General features: G+C 51.5%; 11 protein-coding genes across 11 annotated transcripts; 6 read left to right on the forward strand and 5 right to left on the reverse strand.

Annotated features, from left to right (window-relative positions):
• Positions 1-839: 839 nt before the first annotated feature.
• Positions 840-3,130, forward strand: C7974DRAFT_449147 (uncharacterized protein; the record flags this gene model as incomplete). The annotated part of the gene is made up of 4 exons (XM_046145697.1): positions 840-909; positions 964-1,056; positions 1,111-1,203; positions 1,258-3,130. The coding sequence occupies 4 exons, from the start codon at positions 840-842 to the stop codon at positions 2,943-2,945; spliced, it is 1,944 nt and encodes a 647-aa protein (XP_046000211.1). The 3' UTR covers positions 2,946-3,130.
• Positions 3,131-4,465: 1,335 nt separating this feature from the next.
• On the forward strand, positions 4,466-7,035 carry C7974DRAFT_449153 (uncharacterized protein; the record flags this gene model as incomplete). The annotated part of the gene is made up of 3 exons (XM_046145698.1): positions 4,466-4,664; positions 4,746-4,946; positions 4,998-7,035. The coding sequence occupies 3 exons, from the start codon at positions 4,466-4,468 to the stop codon at positions 6,956-6,958; spliced, it is 2,361 nt and encodes a 786-aa protein (XP_046000212.1). The 3' UTR covers positions 6,959-7,035.
• A 768-nt stretch (positions 7,036-7,803) lies between these two features.
• C7974DRAFT_410172 (DNA photolyase, FAD-binding/Cryptochrome) lies at positions 7,804-9,766 on the forward strand (the record flags this gene model as incomplete). Its single annotated transcript, XM_046143443.1, has 2 exons — positions 7,804-9,158; positions 9,208-9,766. The coding sequence occupies 2 exons, from the start codon at positions 7,804-7,806 to the stop codon at positions 9,764-9,766; spliced, it is 1,914 nt and encodes a 637-aa protein (XP_046000213.1).
• A 277-nt stretch (positions 9,767-10,043) lies between these two features.
• On the forward strand, positions 10,044-11,927 carry C7974DRAFT_410173 (heterokaryon incompatibility protein-domain-containing protein; the record flags this gene model as incomplete). Its single annotated transcript, XM_046143444.1, has 2 exons — positions 10,044-10,567; positions 10,622-11,927. 2 exons carry the CDS (start codon positions 10,044-10,046, stop codon positions 11,925-11,927), a joined length of 1,830 nt encoding a protein of 609 aa, XP_046000214.1.
• A 373-nt stretch (positions 11,928-12,300) lies between these two features.
• On the reverse strand, positions 12,301-15,133 carry C7974DRAFT_469767 (heterokaryon incompatibility protein-domain-containing protein). The gene has a single exon (XM_046146439.1). It carries the CDS (start codon positions 14,933-14,935, stop codon positions 12,476-12,478), a length of 2,460 nt encoding a protein of 819 aa, XP_046000215.1. The 5' UTR covers positions 14,936-15,133; the 3' UTR covers positions 12,301-12,475.
• Positions 15,134-15,260: 127 nt separating this feature from the next.
• C7974DRAFT_353559 (uncharacterized protein) lies at positions 15,261-16,392 on the reverse strand. The gene is made up of 3 exons (XM_046139539.1): positions 16,009-16,392; positions 15,623-15,957; positions 15,261-15,575 (listed from the first exon to the last, which is right to left on the reverse strand). Exons 1-3 carry the CDS (start codon positions 16,177-16,179, stop codon positions 15,482-15,484), a joined length of 600 nt encoding a protein of 199 aa, XP_046000216.1. The 5' UTR covers positions 16,180-16,392; the 3' UTR covers positions 15,261-15,481.
• A 788-nt stretch (positions 16,393-17,180) lies between these two features.
• On the forward strand, positions 17,181-19,281 carry C7974DRAFT_421793 (amidase signature domain-containing protein). Its single transcript, XM_046144304.1, has 3 exons — positions 17,181-17,488; positions 17,548-18,949; positions 19,002-19,281. Exons 1-3 carry the CDS (start codon positions 17,451-17,453, stop codon positions 19,266-19,268), a joined length of 1,707 nt encoding a protein of 568 aa, XP_046000217.1. The 5' UTR covers positions 17,181-17,450; the 3' UTR covers positions 19,269-19,281.
• C7974DRAFT_388014 (Mss4-like protein) lies at positions 19,282-20,082 on the reverse strand. Its single transcript, XM_046141237.1, has 3 exons — positions 19,941-20,082; positions 19,760-19,887; positions 19,282-19,600 (listed from the first exon to the last, which is right to left on the reverse strand). Exons 1-3 carry the CDS (start codon positions 20,024-20,026, stop codon positions 19,389-19,391), a joined length of 426 nt encoding a protein of 141 aa, XP_046000218.1. The 5' UTR covers positions 20,027-20,082; the 3' UTR covers positions 19,282-19,388.
• Positions 20,083-20,779: 697 nt separating this feature from the next.
• Positions 20,780-21,751, reverse strand: C7974DRAFT_127288 (peptide methionine sulfoxide reductase MsrA). The gene is made up of 2 exons (XM_046135286.1): positions 21,424-21,751; positions 20,780-21,326 (listed from the first exon to the last, which is right to left on the reverse strand). The coding sequence occupies exons 1-2, from the start codon at positions 21,662-21,664 to the stop codon at positions 20,977-20,979; spliced, it is 591 nt and encodes a 196-aa protein (XP_046000219.1). The 5' UTR covers positions 21,665-21,751; the 3' UTR covers positions 20,780-20,976.
• Positions 21,543-22,291, forward strand: C7974DRAFT_127300 (uncharacterized protein). Its single transcript, XM_046135287.1, has one exon. The coding sequence runs from the start codon at positions 21,732-21,734 to the stop codon at positions 22,161-22,163; it is 432 nt and encodes a 143-aa protein (XP_046000220.1). The 5' UTR covers positions 21,543-21,731; the 3' UTR covers positions 22,164-22,291.
• On the reverse strand, positions 22,259-23,672 carry C7974DRAFT_127357 (S-adenosyl-L-methionine-dependent methyltransferase). Its single transcript, XM_046135289.1, has 2 exons — positions 23,287-23,672; positions 22,259-23,063 (listed from the first exon to the last, which is right to left on the reverse strand). Exons 1-2 carry the CDS (start codon positions 23,465-23,467, stop codon positions 22,420-22,422), a joined length of 825 nt encoding a protein of 274 aa, XP_046000221.1. The 5' UTR covers positions 23,468-23,672; the 3' UTR covers positions 22,259-22,419.
• Positions 23,673-24,680: the final 1,008 nt, after the last annotated feature.

Genomic DNA, 24,680 nt, shown 5'->3' on the forward strand with positions numbered 1-24,680 from the left:
TATGCTGAGCTCCAAGTACTTTCCAGCACGTAAGGACTTGATGTATATTTCTATTCAGTCGACTGTATGCGCAAGTTGTACACCGTTCGCGAAGCCGAGGGCTGTGGCGTACTATCATTTCCTAGACACGCCCCGTTACGACCTAGGTACCCGGTGAGAACAATATCACAGCCTGATTCTAGTAATTATCGTTCATGAATTGCGACTCGAATGCTCGCTGAGCCGACGCGCAACCCGCACCTGTTCAATTGACTCGAAGTTCTACAGAAGCTACACCGACTGTCTCTGAGTCGATGTGCCGGACAGCTCAGGTGCCCTGCTTCTCTATGACTTTGTCAGTCCATCTTTTTCAAGGGCCGAGGGCTCATAAGCTGTTAAACTCCAGCAGTCGTATCACTGAAAATGAGCACCCTTAAACCCTCAATGTCTCTCTGTATGCTATGTCATTGGGCGTCATAGGTAGATGCATTGCATTTGTAGTTTACTGCTGGAATGAACATGTAATCACAGTTCTGAGTATACCGATATGACGCAGCGTTCTGCTGCGCTGCACTTCACTGCTGCACACGTGACGCTTCCCTGCACCGCAGACCATTTCGAGTTAGTCCGAAATAGTGTTCACGCACGTGCACAAGCTCTACCACGTACCTAAGTACCTGCGGCATTGATCCTGAACCCAAACACCGCAGCACCTTGATACAACGATCTTTTTCTTCGTATCAACCTCTGGTTCAGTTGCTCTACTCATTCACACTGCCAATTGTCACCTCAACTTCCAAGGTTTACTGCTCCTGACTTCCACATCCTACCTTGCGCGGAGCTTGTCTCTAAAGCTCGACATGGTTCGCAAATCAACTCCCGCAATGGGAGAGTCCCGTACGACGCGGAGCGCAACGGCACGTTCCAACGGTAAGTGACTGAGTGACTACAGTCCATCGACTTTACTGACCTTCCCGTCTACAGGTACTGCATCACAGATCCCGGTGTCAGCGAATACACGCAGCCAAAAAGCAGCGAGTCCTGCTATGACACGAAGCGCGACGGCGCGTGCCAATGGTAAGTACATTGTGTCATCACAATGCAACAGTTGGTTGACTTCTCCATTTACAGATACCGCATCGAGAATTCCAGTGCCAGCGAACACACGCAACCAAAAAGCAGTGAGCTCTGCTATGACACGAAGTGCGACGTCGCGTGCCAATAGTAAGTACATTGTGTCATTACAGCGCAATAGTTGGTTGACTTCTCCATCTACAGGTACCACGTCGAAGATCCCAGTGCCGGCGAACACATACACACAATCAGTGAACGGTTCTCATCGTCGCTACTCTGACAGCTCATCGGAGTTGAGCAGTCCACCACCGTCATCGCAGTCCCCGTCGGAGGGTGAATCAGCACAGTCTTTGCTCAAGGCACCAAGGAAGGTGACCAACAAGAAGACGCAGGCTATTCCCAATGCACGCAAGTCGCAGTCCAAGGTGGTCGCTAAGCCTCACAAGTCGCCGCTTCTTCTCGAAGAAGAGCAGGACGAGTTGGAGGAATCCAGGCACAAGAAGAAGATAGCAGCGAATGTCGCAAAGACCAAGAGATACGCCGATCAGAAGATCCAGCGAGAGACCGAGAAGCAAAGGAAGTTCCGCGAGCTCGAGGCGCTAGTTCAGCAAGACCGTCTGGCACCCGCTCCGTGGACGTTGCAGCTGCCTGCGCTTCCTCCGCGCCCAAACCTCACGAATCGCATTCTTCCTTTGAAGATGCTTAATAACGACGACACATTTCCATTGACTGCCGCATCGCGGGAGGGTGTCGTCGCACTTATCCTTGACGCAATGAGGGATGTCCGCCAGGCTGAGGACACTGTCAGCTCAACGACGGACTTCCGTTACATGTGGCTGAAGCCGAGCCTTGAGGGTACGTTCTCATACAACGAAGTGGACATGGAGCGAGTGTGTCGAAAAATCGTTTCCATTGCCGAAGGTCTCCACATCCATGGGCTGGGTGCTACTGAGATTTACTGTCCTCGGACGATCCAGAAGGCACAGGACGCGAAAGCGATATCCTTCAAGGAGCGAGTCGACAAGTTAGCCCTTCTCATGCGCAAGTCCAAGGCGCGCTGTAACGCGTTCATGATGAACAACACCATGGAAGATACGATCGCGTTGATTGACCTCAAGTTGTCAGATCAGCGTTCAAATGCTGCCAACAACAACGCTCGGTCCCTCAAACTTAACACCTCCAACAACCTCTTGGGTATGCAGAAGGGAGCCATATGGCCGAAAGATGAGAACGGTGTGCCCATGATTCCGACATGGGACAACCAGACACATCAGTATGGTACTCCCGCGAGTATGGACACTGGAGTCTTAGGCGAGGACCGAGCTGGTGATGATCGTCCGCAGCATATCAACGATCTCCAGATCCCGACACTTAACGACCCGACACTGCAGTATGGTACTCCTGCAAGCATGGGTGCCGGAGTATCGAACGATAGGCAGGCTAATGGTGATCCTCCGCAACATGCCGACGATCTCCAGGCCCAGTCACAACTCCTTCCTTGGCTCTCAGAGTATGAGAAGTATGCTCCTTCTGGACAGTGGCTGCCTGCACAAACCAACCCAGGTCCCTCGCAACCCTCCAACTTCGGTCTTGATAACACCCTGGGGTCTAGCTCTCACACGGAGGAGACATTTCTCGGCGACGTTCTCCCATTTGATGAATTCATCTTCGAGGAGATGTTCACACACAACAATGGAGTTCCAGCGCTCCCAGACCAAGGAGAGATCTCGAAGCGTCGTAGTCTCAACTCCGAAGTGGAAGATGACACAGCCGAGGCTCCACACCCCAAGCGCCCTCGTCACGAGCGGCCTGAAGAGCTTACCGTGAACTCTTTGCTCCGTGGAAAGACCGCAAAGCCTTCAGCCAAGAGTAGTAGCACGGTTCGTAGGTGAGATAGTCCACAGCGTATCTGTGAGAGTCTCTGGAGGTGGTGCAGCGGCTGCTAATTGATGCGTTTCCGCCCGCTTAAGCTTGGAGTGGACTGGACTGAGAAGCCGTGAAAATGTATGCGATGACGAATGCGTCCTTCTCTATACCACTTCATAGAGATGAAAGCCATAAAAATCATCTGCGGCACTTCGCAGCCAAAAATTTCATCGTGATGTTAGGCATGCGGTTGGAGTCCACTCCCCAAAATGACCTTCATTACATAAGTCAGTGACGTCACGCGTCGCACTCCTTCTCAACTTTCATGACAAGGCTTATCCAGCACCACCAATGTGAAGTAACGAAACTCACAAATACGGCGATTGCAATAAATTGTGAATTCGCTGCAGGTCTCTTATCACCATCTTTTTCACGTGCATGTTGCGATCACCCTATCGGTAAGGACCCCTCGCAGCTCTTTGTTCGTTCGAACCATTATCGAGATCTCCGCTTTGTTCTGGATTATCCTTCGAATGCCTTTCTTCTCTGCTGTCAGCTTTTAAACCCGTGTAGAAATATCAGGAGGTCTTATACACATTTGGAACCGTACACAAGCGTGCAAGAACTCCAACTTGACTAAAGATAAGGAAGAGTGAGCTAGTCGATGCGTAGACAGACACATCTGTTGGGAGATGTAATTCAGAGGTATCCATCAATATTTCAAGACCTCTTTTGAACGTACCTTGTGCACTTCACCGCAAAGCGTGCAAGGACTCATTCTCACAGTATGTACAGTCCGAATTCTGTTTGATCATGCTTGCTGAGCATGTGCGATTAAAGGCTGTATACCTGCTAGTGTTTCAGCTGCTGATTGCTGCGTTCATGTATAAAACCACATGCTCACCCTCTAGAACGTACGACTTGAAGCTGGGTAGACCACTTTATTACCACTCTTCCACTTCGATCTGCTCAGCCGAGCGCTCTGTAAGTATGTAAAAGCCAATCATGGTATTTCCTGTTTACGAAATGGATTCCGACGCAACTGTACCTATGATACAAGTGTTCAACAATCGTGTCTACATCTGTTGCCACGTTTGAATCGACTGTCAGTCTATGCGTTTGATCAGATAAGCATGGGCCTCGAAAGCGAAGCCTCAGCATGGCAGAGCTCTACGCGAAGCTGGGTGCTTGACCACCATTATGTCATAAGAATCATCATGAACATGATGTTGAGCGCGTCTTCCGCGCGATCGGTGCACGCATGTCTACCTTATACAAACGGTATCGGTCTATATTGCCAAGAACACACACAATCACCTCCGGGGGACCTCGCTTGACAACCTGGTAGCGTGCACAGGCACAGAAGTACAGTCGACACATGCCTGATCTTATCTTCACCCATACACTACGACAATCATTGCTGCAGCCACCCGTCACTCGGAAGCGATCCACCGACACTGGAGCTCCCCGCTGGACGGTCGCAAGCTGTGACCGTTCTCGGGACGTCTCATACATCCGTTACCACTTATAGCTACGACCTTAGGATATGGCACGCTACTCAGTTGAGCCATCGCGGCCAACGCGCTCAAGTGCGCGCATATCCAATTCCTCACACCCGCACGCGTCATCGAAGACGTCCGCCGGAGCTCCCAATGCCCGCGCTCCTACATCAGGAGGTCGAGAGCGACCGATTATACGATCTCGGCAATCACCCGATCATTCTCTGAGACTGAATCAGGCCACAGGTCCGCCACAGGTTTCGCAGCACAGAATAGGTCAGCTTCGAACACTATACATATGTTCAAATATATACTGACGAGCAACAGTGGCTGATAGAAAAGGTGCAAACGCCGACAGCAGCAGTATGTCCGTTGGTAGCACTGGTATGCCTACCGCAGCCTCCAAAAATATTGGCATAGCACAAAACGGTGTACATCGGGAGCAGAGAAACTCAGAGAACCAGGTTGATCGCGTCCCAAAGCGGGTCAAGGACATCAGTCAGTTGTTCCCAGTGCCTCGAGGCTCCGGTAATTGTCACCTCGTCGACTTTGTGGGCGGAATGTGTTGACAAACTCTAGGATCTCCTTCTATATCCACCTCTCACGACGAGAAAAGGTTTGCCGAGCCAACGACCGGAGGTTATCGTCATGAGTTCGTGACGCTGGTGCCTTTCGGATACTCAGACGAGATCAAAGAAGACCGCAATGAGTTTCCTCCTCAAAGTCTCAAAAAGGAGGTATTCAGTACTTCATTCGATGTGCAATCGTCAACAACTCGTAGAACTACACTTGAGACAGAGCTCTTTCATGAGACTCCAGCGCCAGGTGCTACTGGAACACGAGACGTTGTGCAGTCACAAGGCAATACCTATATGCCACCATCAAACCATCAAGCTACCACCACCCGCCTTCTGTCGTCGCCAATAGTTTCGACATGCCCACATCTTCCATTGCCTCGGGTTGTTGCCGCATACAACCGAAGCACCCAGAATCTGCAGCCAACAGGAGCAGCAACAACGGTCGCTATCTCTCGTGTTTCTACCCTCACGGAAGACCAGATGAAGAGAGGGTTCCGGCCGACTGCTCCAATCGTTCTCCACCAGTTGAATACCATTGCTGATTATATATCGCACAAATCAGAGCTCCTAACCGCTGGATGGCAACCACCTGCACATGATCCTAGCTTCCCCACAACTGAAGCCCAAGCCAGGTTCTACGTGAACCGACTACTGGCTGCACTGACAGATGTCCAAGTTGCTCGAGACAGCACTGGACCCAACGCTTCGTTCTGGACCCGTTGGCTGCTCAAGATGTCGAAAGGAGGCTATCATTGCACAGACAACGACATGGCATCTATCTGTTGGGAACTTGTTGACATTGCCATGACCCTCCAGCTCTATGGGCCAGATGCTCTGAATATCTACGATCCTGATTTGATAAAGGAGATCCAAGAAGCCTCTGGTACACGTTTCAATGAGCGCATCATCTACATGTGCAAGGTGATGACGTGTTCGAAAGCTCGTTGTATATCCTTGATGCAGGGCGAGCTAGAGATCTTTGTAGCCAACATCATCAAAATAAAGAAGGCACGCGAGACTAATGTGAGAAACAACCCGAACCGGAGCAAGATGAAGGCGGAGCTCAATTGGCTGAGGGATGTTGTCCAAACGGGGGCAAGAAAGGATCGAGTGAAGCCGAATCATACTGTAAGCGCTGCTGACACTCTCACCGAAGAGGATACTTCGAACGAAGGCGGAATAGGGAAGAGTGGGAAATTGGCTGGGGAGCAACAGAAGCCAAGAGTAAAAGCAGTACTGAAGAACAACCATACCCCAGCATCCACAGACGATGGCGCCTCTCTCACGCTATCTTCTGCAGCGACCGGCACTGACAACGAGCGCATTTTGGCTGACACCAACAACTCAGTCGATGAGAGCCAATCACAGTTTGGGAACTTTTTCCCTTTTCAGATAGAAGCTGAGAGATACGCAAGAGGAGACACAACTGGCCCACAATCTCTGCCCAACGACGATAAGTTTGTCGAGACCTATCCAATTGCAGCACAATGGGTTGGGGCTCGGTCTGAATCAATGAGCCTACACCAATTGGAGCTGAATCGTACGTTTGCTCGTCCAGCTGCCTTCGATTCACCAAATTCGGCTCCCGTAAATGAGGCCGTTGACGGCGTGGATTTCAGTGCTGTCAATCATGTTCCCACACATGACGTATCGCAAGCCTCAGCTGAAGAAGATGGTGGGACCGACCGCAACGAGGTCGGCCAATCTTTTCAGTCTCCGCCACGTCAACAGATCGCAGTGTCCAGCGAATTCGAACAATTTCTTGAACCAGCTGATCTTGTAAACGACTTTACCATGTTCATGAACAATTCCTGGCATGCGGAGATCGACGGTGAGAAGGGCGGCTCTTTTGAAGGCTCGATCAAACGTAAGCGCTCTGAGGATGATGAGGTGATTGACGAGCAGGATTATTCAACGCAAGATGTGAAGCGGATTTGCCTTAGTCAGCGAAAGCAGACTTGAAGACGATATTTTATGAGGTCTCCGTAACAGTGTGAGACATCAACCTCATTGTCTCTCAAGACAGAAGATAGTTGAACGAAATACTCTAGTGATTGAACAACATAGAGTCATTGCGATCAAATCTCTATACCTTCAATATTTCTCCCATCTTTGGCGTTGCATCCTGGCGTTGTTCCGTGATGTTCATGTTGGTCTACAAGTACATACGTAGTCAGGTACCGATGGTCTAGAAAATCAGCAATTGTTGCAAGCAACAATTTTGTTTCTGCGGCTGCATCTATTCATACCTTATCGAAGGCCAGAAGACGATTCCGCAAAGGTAGTCATCAAATCGCCCTCGATGGGCCCTAACGCAAAAAAGGTTAGACCAAGGCAAGATATCCAGGTACCGCATGTCGAGAATGCAGTGCCGCCTCAACAGTCATTCTTGAGAACTTTGATCGCGTGAATCCCCTTCGTTAAAGACAAATAATCTTTTTCCGTGTCTCGATCAATGAAGTGTGCCCTTGCTTTAACAATGACAGGTGGGCTCAGATCCGACAGGGGTCGTCTCGCTAATCTGCTATCGATCTGGGACCCGGCGATTCAGGAACCATCTGCGTCATAGATCGGATCGCGAACGCGACGCGACGAGGAGAAGGCTCAGAGCTTTCTGAAAGCTTTCTTTCCCTCTTCTGAACCTTTGCACCTGACAGTCAAGCTCACAATAGAAAGGCTCTTGTATGCGGAACATCTGCCGTCTTTCCCAGTCGCTTCAATTGCGTGCCTCAATACTGCGTGTCACATCAAACTCGAGGTATCTCCCTTTGTCCTCAGCTCTCTCTCAGTGTAGAGCACACGCAACAATGCCACCCAAGCGCAAAGCCGGTGTCCCGCCGAATGCCGCATCCGCGAACAATTACACCGACTCGGCTGGCGACCGCGCAAACAAGCGCTCACGCGTATCCAAGCCCATCACCAACAACTTCAAGAAAGAAGTTCCGCCTGAGCCACTCACCGCGAAGAACGATGAGAATGGCGGTCCTGCAGAGGTGGTTGCAGCCGAGGTCAAGAACGCCGAATCCGAACCAGCCTTCGATCACTCGCGCCCCGAAGAGCGCAGCGGGATTGTCGACCGACGATACTATCCTGCTGAGATGAGCAACGAGCGATGCGCGCAGTACAATGCAAATGAGATCACTAGGCCGGTTGAGCTACTTGCAAAGGCTGTCGAGCACACCATTGCTGCCCGCAAGACGATTCGAGAAAAAAAGCAGAGCGACGTGGTGGTGCACTGGTTCAAGCGCGATCTGCGCATTCGCGACAACACCGGCTTAAGCAAAGCAAGTGCATTGGCAAAAGAAATGGACAAAGGAGTCATAGGCGTGTGGATCATGAGCCCGCAGGATTGGGAGGCACATCTCGTATCGCCTGCGAAGTGCGATTTCGAGTTACGCTCTGTGGAGTCGCTGAGGAAAGAGCTAGCGGAGCTTGACATACCGTTGCACATTGAGGTGGTTGACAAGAGGAGGGACCTACCCAAACGTCTTATCGAATTGGTAAAGAGCTGGGGCGCGAAGGATGTGTTCTGCAACATCGAGTACGAGCCTGATGAACTGAGAAGGGAAGGGAAGCTCGTTGAGCTGATGTTGAAAGAGGGCATCAACTTTGAACCGCAGCATGACGACTGTGTGGTACCTCCTGGGTCGTTGAAGACAGGCGGCGGGAAGCAGTACGCAGTGTACACTCCATGGTTTCGTAATTGGGTTGGTCATCTGCACTCGCATCCACACATCCTCGATGAGCGGCCGATGCCAAGCAAGAACCCCCTAGGTTTTCGGACGAAGCACCAGGAGCTCTTTGAAGCGAAGGTGCCCGAGGCGCCAGTGAACAAGAGGCTATCGGACGAAGACAAGGATCGTTTGCATCATCTTTACCCTGCCGGCGAGTCTGCAGCTCTGGAGCGACTGGAGCGGTTCTTGAAGGAGAAGGTTGGGAAGTACAAAGACACCCGCAACTTCCCCAGCATGAACAGCACGGCAAGGCTCAGCGTACATCATGCAGCTGGTACCCTTGCAGCAAGGACGAGCGTGCGATTAGCCCGTGACGTGAATTCGACGAAAAAGCTTGATGGTGGCAGCCAGGGTATTCAGACCTGGATCAGTGAGGTAGCTTGGCGTGACTTTTACCGACATGTTCTGTGTCACTGGCCTTACGTCTGGTAAGTCATACATTACACCATTCCCGGATGAAGATGCTGACCTTAACAGCATGCACAAACCTTTTAAGTTCGAATACACCAACGTCGCATGGGAGTACAGCGACCCAGACCTCGAAGCCTGGAAAGCCGGCCGAACGGGTTATCCCATTGTGGACGCAGCAATGCGCTGCATGAAAGCGACTGCCTACATGCACAACCGTCTTCGCATGGTCACCGCCTCTTTCCTCGCCAAACACTTGCTGCTCGACTGGCGTCTAGGCGAGCAGTACTTTATGCTGAATTTCATTGATGGCGACTTTTCTGCCAACAACGGTGGATGGGGCTTCGCAAGTTCAACGGGCGTAGACCCACAGCCTTACTTCCGCGTGTTCAACCCCTGGCTGCAGAGCGAGAAATTCGATGCAGAGGGTGAGTTCATTAAGCTGTGGGTCCCTGAACTGAAAGATATCGAAGGAAAAGAGATCCACAATCCGTATGCGAAAAGTGGGACTAAGGCCAGTGCCCTTGCCAAGAAGAATGGATATCCAAAACCGATTGTGGAGCATAAGTTTGCAAGAGAGCGATGCTTGGCAAGATACAAGGCTGGCATTGGGAGGGACACGGCGTGATTGGATCGCATCAGCATGATCCGAGTGGCTGTGCTGATCCTCTTGCCAAGACTGTCAGCACGAAGGACGCCTTATGAGTCGAACCTTGCTTCCATGTCACTGAACAGAATCAGGTGGTCCGCGTTCCATCTGCGACCTTGTCTCCTTCTGACCGAATATCTACGACGAAAAAAACTCGTATGCACACGACGAAGCAAGAAGTCATCAGTTGTCTTTGCACTCCGCGTTACACAACCATCATCACGCCATCCTGTCGCATGCCCTCGAAGTTCTCAAAATGACAGAAAACAAGCCGGAACGATACCAACACAAGTCGTTACAAAATGGCTCTACTGGAAGGCTGGTGACACTTCTACCGGGGGGCGTGGGTACGCCGCTAAGATGCCAGATCATAGAAGTGCAGGATTTCGAGAACACGCCTTACGAAGCATTATCCTATACATGGGGTAACGAGATACTCTCTGAGTCGGTGCAAGTTTACGAATCAGCCGACATTGAGCAGGCTGATCGTCTTCTTCCTCTCACGCGGAATCTATCCGAAGCATTGCAACGTTTGCGATCGGATGAACCTCAAACGCTATGGATAGACGCGTTGTGCATCGATCAAGATAATCACGAAGAGAAAGCAAATCAGGTCGCACGTATGGGTCGCGTATTTCGCAATGCAAGCAATGTCGTGGTCTGGCTTGGCGAAGACAAGAACTATCCTAGAACTAGAGCACTACTCACGCAAGACGGAAGGAACAGATGGCCCCTGACCCTACCTGAGGCTGATCTTGGCGAGCTCATGTCCATCTCCTGGTGAGTTCGATCTTCTTCGCACGTCAATTGACGTGGATGGCCTAACGTCGTCAGGTTCTCTCGAGTCTGGGCAGTCCAAGAGTATGTGCTTCCGCGAAGCATTGTTTTTCGACTGGGCACCTTGTCCATACCAGCACAACATCTCGAGACCGTTGTCACGCGCACTGGAGCCTACCTTGACGGAGAGAAGAGATTATATGATCAATGGAAGTCCATATGTCTCCTATTCGAGTACCGCAAGTTGATGCAGGAGCGCAGTCCAGATCAGTCAGATGCCCGATTGACGCTAGTAAGAACCTTCCTGGATCTCACTCGCTCACGTTTGTGCAAAGATAGTCGCGATCGAATATATGGCATCCTCGGGATGTTTGATAACGTCAACATTGTTCCAGACTACACGCTTGCCCCGAGGCAGGTCTACCAAGACTTCGTCTCGAAGCATTTGTTGGCTGGTGACTTCTCGATCCTCCACGAATGCTGCATCGGCATTCCCAATGCAGATGAACAATCGTATGTGCCTTTTTTCGGCCAGTCTCGTTCGCACACCAAGTACATACCTTTTGTAGACCCTCTTAGCGCTACATATTGCGCCGGACTGCATATGTCTCCAGCAGTAACCATAGATGACGACAAGTTCATCTCAGTCCAAGGTTCATTCATCGACACGGTGCAACAAAAGCTAGATTTCTCAGAAGACTGCGAGATCGATCTCGATCTCATAGACCCCTCATCCCCGATGCAAAGATCGAGCCTCGAACCCGTACAGCTACCCCTCCATGGCACCTGGGGCGCCATCTATCAAACCATCCTAGCTCAACTCATTACCGACCCAACAGAGCAGCTACGGTGGCGCAAAGATTTCGACGAAAATCGCATTTCTCCGCAGTTCTCGCGGGCACCGTACCCGCACAATAGCTTCTTCGAAGTGCTCGTTCACGCAATCAGAACAGACCTGAACGCCGACTACGACTGGCTCTCCAGCAAAGGAACAGTCAGACCAGACGCACATCTGCGCCGCCCCCGCCGCGACATCCTGGCTGAGCGAAGTCTCTTCTGGACGGAACAAGGCTTTGTTGGCCTGGGTACGTGTCACATGCAACCTGGCGATGAGGTCGTCGTTCTCGCTGGCGACACGACGCCGTTTCTGTTGAGGAAGGAGGCTCGTTCGGATGAAAAGGATGCAGGCGCATATAAGATAGTAAGCGATTGCTTTCTCTATGGCTGGATGTATGGATCTTATCCAGATCGGATGGTGGCGAAGGATCCATCGAGGAGGAGGAGTTTGGTTAAGAAGCTGAAGGGCGGAAGTAAGCAGGAGAGTAGACCGAGTCCGGCGTTGAGGACGTTCACTATCACCTGATATGTCGACACAGGGTGTCTTGTAAACCTCCTTTTGTTGCTCAGGAAGTGAGCTTGCTTAAGAGGTGAATTTGAAGAGAAGAGCAAGTCAAGACATCTCATTTGATGTCAGGTGCATTCGTAGTGCCCCTAATGTAACGAACAAAGCCACGATCAACGCGACATCTACGGTCGACTGATATCACAACTAAGGAGGTTCTCAGACACATCGTTTCCGCCAGATTGAGGTTTGATGAACAGGAATGCGTGAGAAATCGAAGACTCGTACTCCCCAATGTAGTCTGAGCCCACATTTAACTGATTCGTGAAATCTCATTCGTATGAAGTAGTGTCTGCAACAAAGAAAATGAACAATGCCTCAAGTGCTTGATTCCACGCGATGAACCCAGTTCCTGGACTGCCAGAGATCCGTAACAAAGATCTATTTCAACCATATCTGCGGGACGTCACCAGCACAGAGTCTCAACTCTTCTTCCCATCTTTCTCTCTCATGCCTTCTACCTGTGCATTGATCTTGCTCTGCTTGCGCATCCGGAAGGCTGCCGAGTGTTATGCAAGGATTATTGTCTGAAACTTCGGATCCGCTTCGAGCCACCTCTTTAGATACACTTGTCCAATTCCCAGTCGTTCGTAGATTGTGATAGTTCCGCCCTGAGTTGCGCTTGGAGTCACCAGCATGACGTTCAGTTTGGGTGGTTCATCAGAGGCCTCTGTGAGATGACTGTGTTCACCGAGGTCTCGTACGTCTGAAAGATACTTATTAGATGCTTGATACCATGCTGTGAGATCCTTCGGCTCTGAACTAAGGGTATTGATCACCGCATCTCTGGGTAAACTGGGTGTCCAAAAATCTGGATGGCGCGGACACTCCGTTAGATGTGGTTGAGGGGTCTGCTCCTTCTGCTGAAGCCAGCAGGGACATCCGTAAAATTTACTGATCGAAGAGTCGTCTTGTATGTGAAAGCTATGATTTCTGATCATTACATCCGGGTTACCAAAGAAGTTGGTCCCCACAGGAAGAGCGATCAGTGTTACAACGTTGTCTTTGCCAGGCGGTCGTCTGTTGAGATCCACCGCCCCAGCAATTCTATTGGTAGTGCAAGCCCGAAGGAGCATCTCGCCAGTTGATTGATCTCGATATCGGCTGCTAAGAACAAACTTTGTGACTTGTGTATGTGCTGCTATTTTTCCCACGGCGCTGTTTAACCCAATATCAATTCCATCAAAATTGACGTAATTGGAGTAGCTACCGAATGCGGCATCGTGATATCTCTTCACCGTATTGCGTTGCTGTTTGAGACTTTTGTACTCAGCGTGATCCGGCATAATCCACTCAGGTATTTCCGAAAGCAAGCACCCACTCAGCCATGCAACGGCAGCCACAGAAAGATCCGGCAGATATGTTGTGTTGCTATTCGGCGGTGCTGCAAATGGCTTCCACAACTGTCCCTGGTAGGAATCGGAGTGATATATGGTGCATGTACCCCAAAATACAAGACTGTAGAATGTAGCAGTCGCACCGGGAAAAGCTATCTGGCCGTTTATCGAAATCCATGACCAAGTTGGGAAGAGATCTGATCCTGATGAAAGTCTCAACCTGTCACTGCGTGAACACCACAGAATGAAGAGATCGAGATTCTTCCATGGCATTCCATACGAGGTTCGTTCGCCATAAATAGCGTTCAAGATGCCTGTTATTGCACGCAATATGTCAGTAGAATGCGTAAATGACTTCTTCGTGTAGCTTGACAGAAGATCGACCAGACGAAGCCCAGTTGTAGATGCTGGATCCCGGCCGGGTACTATTGCTGCTTCCGCAAACTCTTCTACCTTCATAACCTCGTTCTTGATACTGTTGGGCTGTCTCCGACTGAGATAAAGTCCGCGTTGGGTGAAGAACAGAAGCCTCGACGAGGTCAAATACTCTTGAAATGTCCAGCCCCGTTGTGACCATGTAGTCCTTGCCAATACTTTTTCCAAGCCTGGAGCTGGTTCGACCAGCCAGATGTTATCGTTGAGCTGAGCTTTCTCTGGAGTAATTCTTGGACGACTCACTCCACTGAGACCAAAATCGGCGCTATCTCCTTCTGCTGCGACAATAGTGAACTCCGCCTGGCCATAGATAAGCGCCATTTGGTCGAGCTGCACAGACTTATAGTTCCAGCTGCTGTCCTGGATGATGCAAAGACGATCAACCCACAGATAGCGTTGATCCAACTCCTTACAGACTAACATAGCATCGCAGATCGTGTAAGGAAGACGTACGTGATCCAAGCTGCCCGGCTGCTCCAGATCACGGACGTTGGTTTCAGAAGTTTGGAATTGCGTAGTGTTTAGTCCCGCACCCCATACGTATGACAAAGCAGCATATGTGGTTCCAAAAGGAAGTGGGACAACACACTTCTGGACAACGTCTACAACAAGTACGCTCTGGGCGCGTTGATTCGTGAAGTCAAATCGCAACTCTGACGCACGAGTGAATCGTGGAAATCGAACTGGATCGGGAAGGTCCTCTTTCAGATCCTTGACCCAGCTTTTCGCCCATTCCCAAGCGATGTACTCAGAAACGATTTGTTGACTATCATCGGGTATGACGAACGCTTCTGTTCCTCGTTGCAGAAAGGATTTCTGCAGGGAAGATATGCGTAATATGCTCAGACGAAGTTTCTTGCGGGTTAGATTGTAAAGGCTGTTCGCGAAAAAGTTGCATAGTTCGCACATGATTGATGTCCTCTTGATCCAGGATATCCCGATTTGCGTTACATCAGTCTCTTCTCGAAGGCCACAGAGCATCAGATGCTCTACACGAAGGTGTTGACATTGTTTGCAACATTTAGCAGGGCTGAGAACAGTAGATTGGTCGCAAGACTCGCACGCGCTGTGGAACAGATCATGCCTTTGCATACCACGAACGGTCCCAGAAACGCGGGGACCAGAGCTGTCCACTGTAACCTCCATTTCGTTGCATAATGCACAATCGAAGGCAAGTTTTACCTCCGGAGTATCCATGGTGATGAGAGCGACCTTGAGACACGCAGGCCACTCGAGACAAGGCTGAGATGATGAAGATCAAGTGTGATCGATTAGGTGTCGCCGTTGATTGTACTTTCTCGTAGAGATGACGCAAGATCTTAGAGGGTCTTCGCCTAATGCAGGTACGGAACGAAAGGATGATAAGGCTGTCGTTGAGTTGTCATGAAGAGGGGCTCGCAGCTGCCCAGGTGCCTCGCATCTGGAGGAAGCACACTAGTCTTAAAATAGCCACAGTCAAGAGCACTCAGCCCTGTCAATTATCGATATCCATTGTGACACGCATGCCCAAATATTGTTTATTCGGCAATGATTTGATTCATTATGATTATCGACCTGCAATATCTGCATTCCGTTTCCTCTCAAGGAAAGGACAGTGAATCGGTAGCGACAGTAAAAAAACAGACCCAGACGCCGCGCAATGCAGTTGTTTTTTGATAATTGAAGTACAGGGGGAAGATGTGGCTGCATCACATGAGGCATGCCGTAGCTTGCCAGGACCCATATTGTAGTGGTAGGTTGTGCTCAGGCCTCCTCAACAGACTTGGGTGCAGGAGTCGCCTTCTTGTTCTTGTACCAGAGGGTAGGTAGAAGAGCGCAAGAGGTCGTGAAGAGAATGCTATGAATTGTTAGTAAAATTCGTACTTTCTTTCGATTCTGGCTTACCAGAGAGCGATGCTCAGACCCCAGATCGTCTTGCCCTGGAAACAGTTGCTCTTTGTTGTGCCAGCCCAATTCCACACACTGGAACCGCTCCAGTCCTTCATGTTCTGGGTGGCAGTGGTAACGAATGCGTAGGCGTTGGCTGCATCGACTTCATACGAAGACTTGCCGATTACATAGCAGTTAAGGTAGCTCAACGGCTTGCCAAGAGTGACCGCGCATACGATGAATGCGATGAGTAGCAGCGAGTCGATGCCGGCCATAACGAGGAGGCCAAGGTTGGCAAAGGACCAGTAGTAGCCGACGCTGACCATAATGTAGAGGGTCGCAACACAGGTCTGGATATATCAGTAAGAACACAGTAGGGCTTTCAGGGGGAAGGCACGTACAACAGTGAGAGTACCGACGAACTCCTTAGGCGGCTCAGCGCCAGTAACAACGATCATCTGAACAAAGTTGCTGCAGACACCGATAACGACTACCATGCAGAGAGCCTGCAAGATACGAACGAGGAGGAACATCTTGCTCAAAGGCATGGCACCGTAGCTAGGGACAGACATGATGGCGGTTAGGGTTGCTGAAAGAACGTTGAAAACTTGGGAAGCTTGAAGAGTCGTCAGGAGGATTGGTTGCGTTCAACGCTTTCGTGAAAATAGCTGATATCGAAAGAACAAGATGATTTGACCTAGGAAACAAGGAAATTGCTGAGAAAAGAGGAAAGAAAGCTGAAGAGATGAGCTGGCAGATGTGTTTGATAGTTTCCCTACGGTCGATAGCCAGCTGTCTTATATACTAACTCGTCCACAACAAGACATTTCACAAAATTATCCAAAGTCTCAAAGTTGAAGTTGCTATTCTTGCGCATCGAAAGTCTGGACCACTGCTGTTTCAGGAGATCTTGAGTAGTCGCTGGTGGTACCAATGAGAAGCTCGAAGCGCGGTGCGTCAGAAATTGTCCGAGCTGCCGCTTTGACGCAAGGCGGCGGCTACAGCATAACAACACCTCATGTAGCGAACTTCAGTTCGGCGGCAACCACTCACCGGCGAGCATTCTTCGCGGTACCTGTATCGAGATGAAGACCTGCTGGCTTCGAAAAATTGGGTGGATGAGAGGTGCTGTCACGGCTGTCGCTGTGCTTCCCCGGTCCCATCTCCACTCCCCGACCTGCCTCGCGCGCGGGAGCTATGCTTAGACCTGTTGAGGCTCAATCAGACCCACCAAAGCATGGCATGAGCTTACAACAGTGCAGTCGTGTGTGGTTTGGTGTTAGTATCGCTGGAGTAACGTGAGTCCAGGCAGGCTGTTGGGGGACCCACACACATTGATCTCCATCCGCATTGGCTAGAGACGACAGCAAGTGGTGACGAACAAAGCTGTCCAATATTTGACAACTGAGGCGCAGGTCTCACGTCGTGATGCAAAGCGTTGGTTGGCGGTGTTGTGAACGCGTCGCGCTCCTTCACGAGCTGTGGCGGGACCAATGAGCCGTCGTTAGCCGTGACGTCACCAGCAAAAACATCGACACTACAATCTCGCCTGAACACTCATAAACTCCATCGCACCGGAGTGACGGCGAGGACGAGGCTCGAAATGCCACTGACGAGATAAAGGAGTGCTCGGTCTTGAGGCTCGCGTCTCACGCCACGCGCCGCCGGCACGCTCTAGACGCGCTTAAGGCAGGTACAACCGTGAGATGCCGAAAGCTGGGGAGATAACCACTCCTTCGACAATGCCGAAGATAGGTGTCACGAGACGCCCTTTGGGGCCTTTTGAGGTTTTCTCGCGGTCCTGAGCCTTTCTTTCTTCAATTCCCCTTTTCAGATTGACAAGATGGGTCTCTTAGAGTACAGACAGCACAAGGCCGACTGGTAGGTCCAAGCTCAAGCTCTCCCCGCAAATCCATAGCTCTTCCGCTGACACACCATAGCCAGCGCAAGCAGCACGAGCGCGCAACCAAGATCGCGAACCTCCCGGCTACCTACAGCTCCCCCTTGACATCCCAAGAACGTACGATTCTCGGCAAACCCATCCAAGACCTCGTGCAGGAAGTCCAAAACAACGTCACGAACCCGATCGATGTCCTCCGCACCTACAGCAAGGTCACACTCAAAGCACATGAGAAGACCAACTGCGCGACCGAGATCCTCTTCCCCGAAGCGGAAGAATGGGCGACCAAGGAATGCAACCTGAAGGGTCCATTGGCGGGCATACCTGTCTCCCTCAAGGATTCGATCCAAGTCAAAGGCTTTGATATCACTGTTGGCTTCTCGACGCATACCGGGAAACCTTATGCTGAAGATGGACCTATGGTGCGCCTCCTGAAAGATGCAGGCGCAGTTCCGTTCGTCAAGACCAACCTGCCCACGACCCTGCTCTCATTCGAGTCAACCAACGACGTCTGGGGTCGCAGCAAGAACCCGCACAACACCGACTACTCGCCTGGTGGCTCTACAGGCGGTGAATCCGCTCTTCTTGCATTCGGAGGCTCGCGTATTGGCATTGGGAGCGATGTCGCAGGTAGCGTGCGTGTGCCAGCGCACTTCAGCGGTTGCTACTCTATCAGATGCAGCACCGGGCGTTGGCCGAAAATAGGCATGAATACAGCCATGCCGGGCCAGGAAGCTATCCCATCAGTCTTCAGCCCTATGGCACGCACGCTCAACGACCTTACATACTTCACACGCTCCCTGATACAGTGCAAGCCCTGGGAGTACGACTATACCGTGCATCCACTTGCATGGCAACAGTCTGTTGAAGACGAGTACCGTGACAAGAAAGTACTCCGAGTCGGTGTGCTTCGGACTGATGGTGTCGTTGATCCTTCGCCAGCCTGCGCCCGCGCGCTGTCCCTTGTCGTGGATGCCCTACGCGCTGAAGGCCACGAGGTCTTTGACGTCTCGCCGCCCTCGCCCTACGAAGCCCTGAAACTCGCCTCACACCTCCTTCTCTCCGACGGTGGGCAGACATTCATGTCCTTCTTCCGTACAGGCGAGTGGAATGACCCTGGCGCCTCAGTAATGGTCAAGTACATGAACCTCCCTCGTTTCGTCAAAAAGCTACATTACTGGTGGGTCAAGTACGTGCGGCGAGACGAGATCTGGGCCGGCTTGATCAAAGATTGGAGCCCTAAGAGCGCGCATGAGTACTGGCAGCTGGCTGGTAACCGGGAGTCGTACAAGGCGAAGTTCTTCGACTGGTGGGATACACAGGGAAAGGGCGAGAAGGCGATGGACGTCATGCTTGCTCCTCCTAACGCAACACCCGCCGTACCTCATGGAGGCATGCATGATGCTGTGAGCTCGTGTGGCTACACGTTCCTCTTCAACTTGGTACATACTCCTTTTCTTGCACCCGCCTCGTACCATTTGCTAACGTCCACAGCTCGACTACTCCGCCGGCGTCATCCCCGTGACACACGTCGACCCAGCCAAAGACGCTCTCCCCGCAACCTTCAACTTCAAGAAACTCAACGGCATCGCACAGGGCGCGTACAAGCACTACGACGCAGTGAAGATGGCCGGACTGCCAGTAGGAATTCAAGTGATAGGGAGAAGGCTGCAGGAAGAGAAAGTCCTAGCCATCATGGAACGATGTGAAGACGCATTGGACAAGCATGGCGGGCGGTATGAGTTACTCGAGATTGACTAGCTAGCCCATCCACCTCAAATGATGCATCTTGTCCCCAAACAGCCTATGTACAACTCCCAGTTTCATCGCATGCAACATCCGCTCCATACTCCAAAGTCAAACGATAGTCTCATCGCTCCTCTACGAAGGAGGCATGACATCGAAAGAGGTCGCAACCTCCTTCTCCCATGGCAATCGGTCCTTGCAGAAGATCTCCGCGCCGGGTCCAAAATCCTTAAGCCCTTGCTCCAACAGTCCGGTCCTGAGGACGATCTTGTCGTCGCCGAGGGCTTCCTGCATGTGGTATGCGTGCGCGGTGCAGTTCTTGCAGTAGTAGCAATGGACGGATTTGCCTGCGAGCTTGTATTAGGTACAGATTTTGGCGAGGGTGTGGGTGCGCGAGCGGGTGCGAGTAGGGCAAGAGAGGAACTGGTGAGACGGTGGCGTCGAGTCTGGCTACCAAGACCGCAGTGGTGCTGGTGGTGTAGAGGCATGCAGGACGGGAGACGTACCAGAATCGCCCTTGTACGTGTACTTTCCCAGGTCGTCACCACCCTTGGTGAAGCTCAATGCTTTAGCCGGGATGATCTGATTCAGCGTGTACGGCGCGCCGGAGAGCTGCTTGCACGTATTGCAGTGGCTGACATTGTCAGTACGATTTGCTCCGTTCACGGGCGAGCTATGTGAGCGCACCACAGAACATGCGCCTGCTGGTCCTTCTCTAGCGACGCCTTCCACTGAGTGTTGCCGCAGTGGCATTGACCTTGGTAGCTTGACATGGCTTATGTGTATGTTTTAAATTGACGTTACTATGAAGTAGTAATGGAGATGAGTGAGTATTCTGTACAAACCACCACCGACCTCCCCCTCTATTTAAATACACTACCTCTGCACCAGCACCCATATCGCCCAAGATTCCAAATGCAGCCCCGCGGCTCACGATTTGCCAATTGCGCGCCGCTTCGGGCGTGCCGTTCCTTACCATTGACGCGCTTAGCTGATTCCAAATCCGCCTCCGCGGGCCCAGTGCAGTCGATGATTCCGCAACAATGTGATTCCGCAACATAGCCTGTACGGGCGCAGGTGGGGCGCGGCGATCTGTCATGCTTTGGAATCGCGCGCGCGGGTCATGGTGATTCAATTGCATTGAACGGATGCTGCACTTCGGCAGGTGTGCGAGGTTGAGGTGCGAGGGAGCTTGGGCCAGGTGGGCGGGGGCGATGACGCGGGCAAGCGCGAGATGCGAGATCTGCAATGAACGAAGAGTGTTGTCACTGGCATATGGGTGTTTAGTGTGGTTATGGGCATGGATCGCGGTGTGATTAAGGCTCCCATTTAGAGAGTGTGTGGTGTGGATCAGGGTCCGTGAGGCTGTCGAAGGATCCGTGTTGATCGTCACGTGCTTCGTCAGGATCAGTCAGCGCGAGGATAGTCTACACCATCATACCACTATGGTTAAGTGTGATGATGTCAATCTCAGGCATCTTGACAGTGGTGAAGCTGCGCCTAGAGTCGTTGGGATTGAAGTCGAGTAACAAAGACATTCTGTGTACGCACAGTGTTAGCAGCCAGGATCCTGAATGTCGAGTGAATAACATGTTCATGCTAACTAGCAATAATGTCTGAAATGTGAGCTCCTTCCTATCTCCATAACATGTTCATACGCGACACGCGTACTTAATGTCTTAATCCTCCCGTCGTCTTAACCGTCGTACCTAGATATTCGACCTTATGAGAGGGGAGGAAAGCTCCTCAAGAAATGGCTAGGGCACTCGTAGCCTCCTGGGTTGACATCCAGATATTTCTGGTGGTACGCCTCAGCGTCCCACCACTGGCCCGCGGGCAAGACCTCTGTGGCAACAGCGCCCTTCCACCACTGCTCGTTGACCTTCTTGGTAACCTCCTTTGCGATCTTCTCCTGCTCGGCGTCGTGGTAAAAGATGGCGCTGCGGTACTGGGTGCCGACGTCAGGGCCCTGGCGGTTCTCGGTTGTGGGGTCATGCATTTTATAGAGGAATTCGAGGAGCGAGCGGTATTCGATCTTGGTGGGGTCATAGACGACCTGGAGTGCCTCGGCGTCTTGCGATAGTCAGTACATTTATTCATTCAGGTACACGCTTTCGCGCCTCGTGGGCGTGCGACTGTAATGCAGGCACAGTGAAGGGGTGACACTCACGACCTGTCCGCCCACTGCATACCGCGCGGTATCCCGGGTTCTCTGTGTCGCCGCCGATGTATCCCACACGCGCATCGTACAAGCCCTTCTTGCCAAACTCGCGCCTGTACATGTGCTCAACGCCCCAAAAGCATCCTGCGGCGACGGTCGCGGCCTTTGCGCCTTCGGGTATGTTCATCGGCTGTGCGGGTGCGGAGGACATGCTTGTGAATGGGCGGAAGAACTTGGTGAGAAAGGACATAGAGAGGTAGAGGAGGAACGGGAAAAGTAGATAGAGGAGCTTCAGTTTGGCGACTCGCGGCACGGTAATGATTTGGGCGCGATATTTACTGAATGGGATTCTTTTTATGGGTCTGACACTTTCGCCCCACGAGGGTTCGATGATGCCATCGTTATCTGACAAATCGTGTCATAGACTAGAGGCTGGACCGCCTTCGGACGACCGCGCTGCGAGTTGTGGCGCTGTAAGGTGTGGCGCAGCTTGCGTCTATCATCAGCAACATATGACCATTGTGAATGTTGCTGTCGCGTCTGCTCCGATTTTGATGATGCGCGCATGCTTGGAGGTAAGGTGTCTGAGCGCTGTTGGAGTTGAGAGGGGCTTCCTTTTGCGCAGAACGCACCTTCCTGACTTGGCAGGTGGGCAATGGCAGCTGCAGTCGACAGCAAAACATGGATTCGCGCACGACATCGACATTGTCAATAACAACCTTGATCCATTGGGGCCCGGCTCCCCATAAGCGGCGCGATAGTGTTCTGGGGGAGTACCGAACTCATAATAGTATACCAGTATTACCTAAGAAAGCTAACAGCAATACATTGATAGTCTCATCTATTGAATCCCAAGAGGAGGGATCTCTCCACAATTTTCAGAAAGGTTAGCACTGACCTGTGGAGAATGAGAGGCTACCGTTGCAAGGTCAAGGTCAAGGTCATGAAGAGGTATCCGCCTGTCAGAAGGCGACATCGAACTCTGCTCCAGCATTCCGGGCACTGTTACAACCTTATCGCCTCTAGCATCGCGAATGTAGGTCTCTTCAGATATGCATCCCAAAACCCACTCGCCCTTCTCTCGTCATCTGGAACAACTACCTCTTTCCACTCAATCTTCAGCCTTGCCTCTTTCGCGCATCTTTCATACACATCGCGCTTGAATTGATACACATCGAAGCTGAAACCTTGCCCGCCTCCGACGACCACACGTGCCTTGATGCCCAACACCTGCCGTGAGTCCGGGTCTGCGTACTCCGGATCCAGGACCAGGACATCCAGACCGTAGAAGTCAGGCTTGGGGACATGCATGTTAGGATCGTGTGCATCAGTCGTCAGCCCAACAAACCTCCCGCGTGCATTCATCTGACTCTCGATAACACGGAACATGTTGGTCAATTCCCTCTCGCTCCCGGCGTAGTTGAGAAACCAGGCCGAGAAGACAAGGTCGAAGCCGCCGTCTTCAGGGACAGGAAGTAACTCAGGAATGCTACAATCTACGACGCCAAATTGCAACGTAGGGAACTGCGTGGGTGGGTAGGTTGCTAACGCTCCGTCAATCATGGTCTTGGAGATGTCGTAGCCGGTTGCACTGATGGCGCCGAGTTCGTGCAGGAGATGTGTGTATTTGCCTGTGCCGCAGGCGAGATCTGTGGCGAGATCAGTGTGTGCGCAATTGAAATTCCATCATTACGGTTCCCGGCAGATGATTGTTCTGTGTCTGCAGAAAATGTCACCAAGCTCTGAAGCTTCTCAAACAATCGATCCCAAATCGCAGCGCAGCACAAACCGGGCTCAACCCCAGCCCCCTCACTCTACTACAATAATAACCAACCTCTCGCACCCCTTAAAATCACTTAATTCGGTACATACCAAGACACCTCCTCCCTTCCACCCTCCCCTCCCCCAGCGCAGCCCGAATACTCGGCCCCTCCGACTCCGCCGCAGCCAACACCTTGATTTTCAGATATTCTGTGCCAATCTGATCATACTGCGTGTTCTGCGTGCTCTGCGCGACTCCTCCATCGCTTTCTGTCGCACTCGCATTCGCCATACCCGTCTCTTGCCACGAACGTGACCGTGCGCGCGAACCGTTATCCTGAAACGCCGCCTAAATCGGCACCGAATTGCGCGAACCGCCGCGAACGTCGCAGTGCAGGGTAGTCTGGTAGGTGTGCAGGGTGGTGGTGTTTGGTGCAAGAATAGGGTTTCGAGATCCGGTGAAACCCCGCTGTGGGTACTGCCGCGGTAACGTAGATTGTAGATACCTACCTATCTAAGGCAGGGGTCTTGAAACTTTCCAACGTGGATTTATTCTTGGAAGTCGGAGTCATTTGAGTTTGAGATTGACATGTGGGTGTGACTGAGATAGGCGCGTGCAGTAGGGGCTCATGGTGCTCGGGGGTTTGCAGCATGTGCAAGAGTGGGGACGGGCGTGCGCGCTGGGTAGGATGATTCTAGGTACCTAGGTAAGTACCGGGGTCCGTCGCGTATCTATCGCTATCTCGACTGAGATGTTCGAGATCTTCAGTTCGTTGATGAAGAGGTCGCGATCGTACAACATAAATTTTAGGCACGCAGAGCTGTTCATCAGGAAAGTTGTGTCCAATCCATTCCAGGAGCTGTCTTCCCGAACACCACTTGGTTTGAAATGCGTATGATTCATCAGACTGTCTCTCAAGACAAAGACAACCAGCGGAACCGATAAGCAGAGCATGTGTCAGAAGGAAGTCGTCATTGAGCAGAGGAATCTTAGGGTCTCATGCAGAGAATATTGATTCGGGAGATTGTGTGCATGAGCGGGAACACGGTGATATATACCTATTTCAACCCTGGGATTGAGATAATGAATGATGAGGTCGACTTCGCCTCGGAACATGTGCACTAGTTGTCGAGGCAAGGCATGAGCGTGATAGATCCCTAAATGATCTTTCCCAATAATTCCAGAGCCTAAGCCAACGGAGTAACCTGTTTCTTGACACAATAAATTACTGGTTATTCTGAGTGTATAGTGTCGACACCCCGGGGTTCTGGGGTTCTGGTCCACCGAGGAGACAACAGACACGCTTGACGTAATACGCTGCAGTCTCTGGATGTATCTCAATAAAATGACCAATATAGCATTGATGGTAAGCGGCAGATGCTGTAGGTTGGTGTGAATTCGGTGATTGAGTCTCGAGATGCGCTGATACCCGTTTGCTAAAAACAGTAGTTGTCGAGACGCTGTCCCGCCATGTTCATAGCTGCTACGCAGTGCATGATTGTAT

Source organism: Boeremia exigua (genome assembly GCF_020726555.1).
Source record: "Boeremia exigua strain MPI-SDFR-AT-0100 chromosome Unknown C7974scaffold_3, whole genome shotgun sequence".
NCBI lineage: Eukaryota > Fungi > Ascomycota > Dothideomycetes > Pleosporales > Didymellaceae > Boeremia > Boeremia exigua.

Coding starts and splice junctions, on each gene's coding strand:
- C7974DRAFT_127300 (XM_046135287.1), top strand. CDS start 21,732: ATGATTTGGGCGCGATATTTACTGAATGGGATTCTTTTTATGGGTCTG.
- C7974DRAFT_469767 (XM_046146439.1), bottom strand. CDS start 14,935: ATGGATACTCCGGAGGTAAAACTTGCCTTCGATTGTGCATTATGCAAC.
- C7974DRAFT_353559 (XM_046139539.1), bottom strand. CDS start 16,179: ATGTCTGTCCCTAGCTACGGTGCCATGCCTTTGAGCAAGATGTTCCTC. Junction 15,958..16,008: donor TCGTCGGTACTCTCACTGTT/GTACGTGCCTTC, acceptor TGATATATCCAG/ACCTGTGTTGCGACCCTCTA. Junction 15,576..15,622: donor GGTCTGAGCATCGCTCTCTG/GTAAGCCAGAAT, acceptor AACAATTCATAG/CATTCTCTTCACGACCTCTT.
- C7974DRAFT_127288 (XM_046135286.1), bottom strand. CDS start 21,664: ATGTCCTTTCTCACCAAGTTCTTCCGCCCATTCACAAGCATGTCCTCC. Junction 21,327..21,423: donor ATGCAGTGGGCGGACAGGTC/GTGAGTGTCACC, acceptor GACTATCGCAAG/ACGCCGAGGCACTCCAGGTC.
- C7974DRAFT_388014 (XM_046141237.1), bottom strand. CDS start 20,026: ATGTCAAGCTACCAAGGTCAATGCCACTGCGGCAACACTCAGTGGAAG. Junction 19,888..19,940: donor CAGCAGGCGCATGTTCTGTG/GTGCGCTCACAT, acceptor TGACAATGTCAG/CCACTGCAATACGTGCAAGC. Junction 19,601..19,759: donor CACGTACAAGGGCGATTCTG/GTACGTCTCCCG, acceptor ACAAGCTCGCAG/GCAAATCCGTCCATTGCTAC.
- C7974DRAFT_421793 (XM_046144304.1), top strand. CDS start 17,451: ATGGGTCTCTTAGAGTACAGACAGCACAAGGCCGACTG. Junction 17,489..17,547: donor AGACAGCACAAGGCCGACTG/GTAGGTCCAAGC, acceptor GACACACCATAG/CCAGCGCAAGCAGCACGAGC. Junction 18,950..19,001: donor ACACGTTCCTCTTCAACTTG/GTACATACTCCT, acceptor TAACGTCCACAG/CTCGACTACTCCGCCGGCGT.
- C7974DRAFT_127357 (XM_046135289.1), bottom strand. CDS start 23,467: ATGGCGAATGCGAGTGCGACAGAAAGCGATGGAGGAGTCGCGCAGAGC. Junction 23,064..23,286: donor GGAAGGGAGGAGGTGTCTTG/GTATGTACCGAA, acceptor ATCTCGCCACAG/ATCTCGCCTGCGGCACAGGC.